The sequence below is a fragment of the Vigna unguiculata genome, chromosome 2 (assembly GCF_004118075.2).
Source record: "Vigna unguiculata cultivar IT97K-499-35 chromosome 2, ASM411807v1, whole genome shotgun sequence".
Lineage (NCBI taxonomy): Eukaryota > Viridiplantae > Streptophyta > Magnoliopsida > Fabales > Fabaceae > Vigna > Vigna unguiculata.
Window position 1 is genome coordinate 21984572 of NC_040280.1, and position 7274 is coordinate 21991845.

At 35.9% G+C, this 7274-nt stretch overlaps 1 protein-coding gene across 1 annotated transcript; it reads right to left on the reverse strand.

The window, feature by feature from the left end:
• Nucleotides 1-1857: 1857 nt before the first annotated feature.
• LOC114174056 (TORTIFOLIA1-like protein 4) lies at nt 1858-6437 on the reverse strand. The gene is made up of 5 exons (XM_028058797.1): nt 5308-6437; nt 5026-5128; nt 4015-4571; nt 2835-3340; nt 1858-2411 (listed from the first exon to the last, which is right to left on the reverse strand). The coding sequence occupies exons 1-5, from the start codon at nt 6139-6141 to the stop codon at nt 2399-2401; spliced, it is 2013 nt and encodes a 670-aa protein (XP_027914598.1). The 5' UTR covers nt 6142-6437; the 3' UTR covers nt 1858-2398.
• Between the last annotated feature and the right edge of the window lie 837 nt (nt 6438-7274).

Genomic DNA, 7274 nt, shown 5'->3' on the forward strand with positions numbered 1-7274 from the left:
TTCATTTCTTTGTAAATTGTCATTCAACACTATTTAATTGGATTATTTGCACTTTTATTTAAATTTATGAATGTTATGCATTATTTTTTTTTAATTTATGGTTAAAATATGTTATTACATATTAACATTTTCTTTTGCAAACACCCGCGGCTACTCATGGATATTTGTGGATATTAAAATATATGAGTACCCGCATAACGGATATCCGCATGGATGTGAATACTAATACGGATAAATATTTATTCAACGATTAGGGTACGAGAGAGCTACTACCCTACTTAACCTGTCCCGTTGACATTCCTAATAAAAGTTGTTAGGTTATACAAGTTGTGGGCTAACCCATGTAAGTCGTAGGCCAACCCGTATGGATCGCGGTTATGCAGGCTCGGTTTTGGCAGGTTTGCGGATTCAATATTCACATTGCCATTCTTACTTTGAGGTTATACAATCCAAAACCTAAATAACTTTCGGGTTGTGTAATCGAAAGCCAAAAATAGTTTTTTTTTTTTTTTTTGTTACCAGAGTGCATGGGGATTTGTGGATGTAGAAGAAGAAGCTGCCATCTTGAGGCCATATATAAGCCTATAAATTCAACGAGTAAGATAGGCCATTTTTTCCTACATATCCATAATTTCTTCCTACAGCTCCATAGGTCAAATGAAAAGACCATTATACCCATATCTTATTCCAATCCGCTTCTACATGTCACCCCTCTCCTCTCTCGCCCTTCTTCTCTCTCTTATTCCCCTCACCATCTTTGATCCCCTTATCCAATTTTTCAAAGTTACATAGAAAGTGAAAGGAAATGCCGGACATCTTTACGGTGAAAATGAAAAAAATATGACTAGACACGTTAATTAGACACAACCCTGTACCTTTTCCCTTCCACCCATAGCCCACTTTCCTACTTCAAGTATAGCTCCCTCCTCCAATTTTTAGTTTTTTTTTTTCTCAATCCAAAATACAAAATAAAAATGTATTAAAAATTCTATAATTTAGAATACATCTTTTATTATTGTGTCTCAGATTATATAATTCTAAACACAAAATTTTATATTTTAAACTATATTATCTATAATGTAAAAATTAAAAATATATTATAGATCATATAATTCGAAATATATAAATTACATTCCGAAATGTAAAATTAGTATTGCAGATTTTAGATTATGTTTTTTCTTTTTAAGTTCTGGATTACATAATCTGAAATACAAATTTAGTATTTTGGATTCTATATTCTAAAATATCTTCAGATCGTGTAATGTGAAATAGGGTAAAATTGAAATTTGAAAATATATGACTGTTCAGGAAAAAATGTTATGTAAGATATTGGAAACTCAATTAGTTTCAGAATACCCCAAATTGAGCTTTACCATTAACACTTAATTCTAATACATGCATCTCTGGCATTTGTCCCAATATCTCCCAAAGAAGCCAAGGGGAGCAGCATTGCCTTCGTCATTCTCATAAACCTTGGAAATACTACACAACAAGAAACACACCTCTAACTTATTAGTCCAGGGTGACATTCACTGTGAAATGTTATTTATTGCATGCTTACAATACATTACATGATATAAGAATGCCATGTTGAGCTATATTGACACACTGGCACACGGTAAACCTTTATTATATAATATTAATATTATTCTTTTCACTAAAATATCATCCTCACCAATTGCTTACTTAAATTATTATAATGAAACTTCCTTTCCCTTAAATGAAATTAAATATTTTTACTAAACATGATTTCATTGTTAAGTTACATGTTTAAAAAAACATTTACTAATTTTGATATAGCTATATATGATTTATTCAAAATATACATTATTCTTAGAAAAAGTTAAATCTCTCTCATTCCGACAAAATTAGGATTGAATTTCCAACTTTCATTTTCTGGGTTTTGAAATACAACCTCAGCTTAGCTTGCTCCGTCAACATAGAAAGAATCAATTTCATCCGACCTACCTTCATTCCTAGATAATACCTATACTATGAGTCAGTTATGGCAGAGGCTCGGAACAGTTATGAAGAGCACATCATTCTTTTATCCTCTTTCTAATGAGGATGCCAAAGGCCTATAGTTTTTTCTGATAAATACCAAGATAAATCTACACGCCTGCATCACATTTCTTCGTTTAAACTACACACTACTAATACTCCTGCTCCTATATTACATCCGAATCCACATGCTGCTGACTCAACCTCTATAGGGATAACTTTGGAGAAAATAGTCATCTCTATCTAAATAATAATTTACTAATCATTGCTATAAAAGTAAACAACTACTCATTTGCACTGCAACCTGGACCAACAAGCAAGAACAAGATTCACTTTCGGGAGTTCATCAACAAACTAGTGATCCGTGAGTCATGACACTTGAGAAATCTCGTCTTCGCTATACAGATGACCTGAACAAGTGCAGAGAAGGAATATTATAAGTTATGTTTTACATATACAATTAACAGAACTTCAAGTATAAGGGGATGGATGCAGATAATGATGAATGATTACCTAAAGAACCAAGTGAATACTGATATTACAATCCAGCAAAAATAACAGGCCTATTCATACAATTTTATATATACTAATTGGGATAGTGATACAAACTGCAACTTTGTAAATCCACAATTACCATATGACTTTACAGAAACGGTGATTTACCAGTTGCAACATGGCACATAAATAAAATGAATTAACAAAGGTCAGCAATAAACAGGCCACAAAACGTAGATAATTCAGGTAAATATTTGAAAAATAAAAGGAACAACAAACTAGAATATTATTTTCTAAGATTATAATTTAACTTGAACCAAAGTCTGATATATAGTTACCTGACATTATGGTTTCTCGGTGCTTCAGTAGCTGGGTGAATGCCACCATATCTGCTGGCATTATCAGTTTGTGCTCTCATGGCATCTTGGACCCTGTTTGTAGACATTTTATACGTATGAAGCCCTTTAAAATTGTTGCTTTGAACTTCAGCCAATTGGTTCACAAAATATCCACCCTTACCATGCTGCAATCTATTGTTATTTGGAGTAAATATTTCTTTACCTCCATCTTTATTGGTTGTTCCATTATGCACACCATTTGTTGATGCTATGTTTCCTAAAGAGAACTTTGATGTGGAATACCGACCTTCTGTTTTCTTCCAAAATTTAGAACTCAAAAAGTCAGTACCAGGTAGCTTGCAACAGGTGTCATCTGTGACATCAGTATAGGAAAACCTGCCGCTTGAAACTGCCAAATCATATGAAATTTCATCCAGGGCCATCTCTAGACCATGTACTCGTGACTCCAAAGAATTCATACCACTTTGGGAGCTTCCAATAAATCTCTACACTCAAACCAAGATGAAGACATGAGTCAAAAGTATATATTTACTATTGAGAGGCTGTGAGGTATTACTATTTATTATAATCTAAGGACAGCTTAAATACAAAGGAAAAGGTAATTTCATATTTAAACATGTGGTAGAAGTGCAGGGGTAAGGGATTGAAATGGTGGGATTGGAGTACAAGATAGTTAAGATGAACCATTGTTAGAAGATTATAGGTTTTTCCCATTTGGGGACTACACAGTCCTAGTCATAGTTTCAAATAGCAATGCGATACTCATTCATTATACTCGAGTAATAACGGAGGATGGAACTCAACAACAGTAAACCACAAAAAGGTATAGTGTCAATAGGACTATTAGAATTTCAAGATTTTAGGTAAAAGGATATGGTAATCTGCTTCTTTATTTCCATAATATATGCAGCTTGTTTATATTCCATATTAACTAGTCCAAGATGAAAAATATTCTCTTGAATCAGAAACTAAAAACACAAGCAACTTTATGAATGCCAAAAAAGAAAGAAACAGGAATATTCAATCTACCCAACATGATAGACAGTCAGAAGACTAGCCATTTGAAAAATAATTCAAAAGCTCAATATGAAAAGGTTGGATTAGAGAGGTCTAGTGCTGATTTGTAGTGTGAAAGGCATAACAAGGTACAAAAGTATACCTGAAGGGTGTCTAATAGATTTGATTGCTGGTTTTCAATTTGAATAAGTTGTTCCCGAATCAAAGAAAAATCCTCAACGTCTTGTGGATTGTCACAAACATCATTTGCACTATTGTCTACAACATTTGGGTCATCGTAACATGGAACCACACGAGATTTTGAACCACTGAATCTCTTCACTTTTTCATCAGACATCTTGCTAAAGAGAACACGCTTTATCTCTGCCCTCGAATTTACTCCATTTTGATATGGGGTTGGGCTAGAATGTTCTACATCGCATCTTTTAACAACATCTTCCTTAGACATATTTGAGTGGGCGGAGCTCGAAAACAGACCTTCAAGTTTCTCAACTGAGGATTTCTCATCATCACGCTGATGCAATGTTGCCATTCTTGAATTCTTCTCATTACTCTTTAGAAAATTTTCTCCTTTTGTGGAGGACATGAATGAAACCCCAGACGGAGGAGGAGACCTGTTGGCAGGGACTGTTTTAGAAGACTTAGAGCCAACACTGGGTGGACTTTTAGTGACAGGCTGACCTTTGCCATAATCTGTGCCTGCAGAATACAGCAAAAACATATGAAGAATTATGAGATTACTTCAGCAGCATTTGTAAAAGCTACATCCCTTTAGAGCTGTTAAATTATAAAGAATATATATCAACTTCAAATTCTGAAAAGGAACAATTTTTGGTGGTGATTTGCACAACCCAAAAAGGGGGAGCAAGTTTTATCCACAAATCTATCCTAAAATGTTACAAAACTCACTTTAAGGGTATACCACTCTGATTCACAACTATGATAATTATTAATCATTGACTCTTAAAATCAATTCAGTCCAACTGAATACATGTTTTTATGGATTTGATTCGTGTCAAAACATGGAAATACGGTCATATGTTCATTTCAAAAGCTACCCCAAAAGATAAGAAAACCCAAGAAGAAGATCCTTATCAAGGTTTGAAAGTGACTTCACTTGATGTCTTAGCACAATTCAAAAATAAAGCCTTACCACAGACGGAATCACATTCGGACTTAACCATCGCGGGAGCATCCTCAGTTACATCCCTCCACGTCTCCAAAGCACGATTCATAGTTTCTCGAACTACTTTGATCTGCGACAAAAAACAGGAACACCCACCACAATCATATCAACGTTCAACATCAATCCAACATTATTATTTTTTTTATTATTATTATTATGGCAACTTTTAATTGTTTTCAATTTCACTACCACCACAACTGTGAAATATAGTTACAATTATAACTGAAGAAAGCTAAACTGGTAACATACCTTATCAAACCTTCTATTCTGCAACGAATCTAAACACAGAACCTTGTGCTGCGAGGCCAGGTCTTTCTCTACGGAAGCCACCTTCAACAGAGCCTCGGCCGCGGCTTTCCTCACCGTCCAGTCCTCACTGCCAAGGAACTCGACCAGGCACGGCACGAGCCAGCTCATCGAACCACGGCTCGACGCACCGCCGACGGCAACCACGCTTCCGATCAGCACCAGCAGCGCCGCCCGCGCTCTGCACACATCGCTCTTCACTAGCTTCCCCAGCCGCGGCAGCGCGCTCCGCCGGAGAGCCTCCGCGTCGGGATCCGGCGCGGCCTCAACAGCCGCCGCGAGGCACAGCGCGGCGCCGATCTGCGTGTTGGCATCCTGTTCCTGCACCAGCGCGTCCATGAGCGGCCGCAGGAACGCGGTGGCGAACGGCGGCCGCGTGATCCTCGTCGACATCTCCGCGACTGCGTCCACACATGCGGATCGCACGGCGGAGTCGGTGTCGCGGAGGCGACGGAGCACAGTGGCGAGCATTTTCGGAAGAAACGAGGAGAGAGCTTCCCCGTGGAAGCGCGAGAGAATGTTTAAGAGATGAACGCATTGTTTGCGAACAGGAGATTTGGAAGAAGAATCCGTGTTGTGAATGCAGGAGAGGAAAGAGGAGAATGAGTCATGGCTTAGGGTTCGGGCGATGGACTCAAGTTCCGCGGCTGCGCCGGCGAGAGTATCGCGGTCGGAGAGTTTGTTGAGGCACGTGATGACTCGCTGTCGGAGGTTGTGAGTGGACTCAGCGGCGGCGTGCGGCGGCGGTCCGCCGAGGGAGTGGCGCCTGGAAGACATTGTGGGTTCTTTTATTGGGTAAGAAGGGGAAAGTCAGTGATTCAGCATTCGAGGAGTGGAAGAGAGGATAGAGAAGAAGATGGAAGAGCTGAGTAACCGCTAAAACGGTGGGCGTTGAGAGTGATTTGGCGGTAGAGTTTGGAAGTGTTCAGATGAGAATGACTTAAATGCAAGTTTGGTTATCGTTGGAAATTTATATCAACACAGTTCAAGCTGTGCTGTGCGCATGGAAGCTGAAACGTTGATGAACTCAGATTAACAACTTTTATGTGAGAATTTTGAGTGCAAATATATGTTTCAAATTTGTGGTTGATTTCGGTTCTTCAAAAAAAATTAATTTTTAATATCCTGTCACTTTACTTCTTAAATATAATTAGTTTAGTATTAACATAATAAATAATGTTTTCAATGTTTTAAAGAATTATTTGTCTAGATATCTAATTTAAGTAAGTAATGTATTCATTTTTTTTTAAATGAATATCGTAATTATATATATTTTTTTATCAATAGTTTAACTTTAAAAAAATTTATTAAAAATATCTATAATTTATTTAGCCTTCTGTAAAAAATCAATTATAATTTATTTTCTGTATATTAATTTTGATGTTATAATTTTTAATGATGGTAAAAGAGTATTTTTTAATACATCATAAATAAAAAAATTATTTCTAAAATATAATTATATTTAAAAAATATTTGTTTTAAATTTATCTTGCATAATTTAAAAGTAAAAGAACTAAAAAGAAACAAGTCAAACACAATGTTTAAGATCTCAAATATATTAAGGTAAGTGAGAGTTTTGTTATCTGCTTTCTTTTGTTGTTTTTCTTCTCTAACAAACCTAACTAACTTTTGAGAATTATGCTTTCTATAATTGAGTTTCACTCATTTCTTTCTTTAACTGTTCTTAGTTTTTTAAGAATAATGTTAGTTAGTCTTCAAAATTGTTAGAAAAATATAAGAGTGAGTCTAAGTTTTTTATTAAATAAAAATAAGAAAGTTGAGTATCATATCAAGACGAAGACCCATACATTCATTATTTTAAAGGTTTAGATTGAAGGTGATGTCAATTTCTTATGTGTGAGTTAGATTTATGTTTTATTAATATTGTATCTCTTCGGTGATCCTCACTT

Bases quoted from the DNA above. Each gene is read 5' to 3' on its own strand.
- LOC114174056 (XM_028058797.1), bottom strand. From the start codon at position 6,141: ATGTCTTCCAGGCGCCACTCCCTCGGCGGACCGCCGCCGCACGCCGCC. The intron at 5,129-5,307 runs GTATGTTACCAG...TTTTTGTCGCAG, and splicing joins AGAATAGAAGGTTTGATAAG to ATCAAAGTAGTTCGAGAAAC. The intron at 3,341-4,014 runs GTATACTTTTGT...GTTTGAGTGTAG, and splicing joins ATCTATTAGACACCCTTCAG to AGATTTATTGGAAGCTCCCA.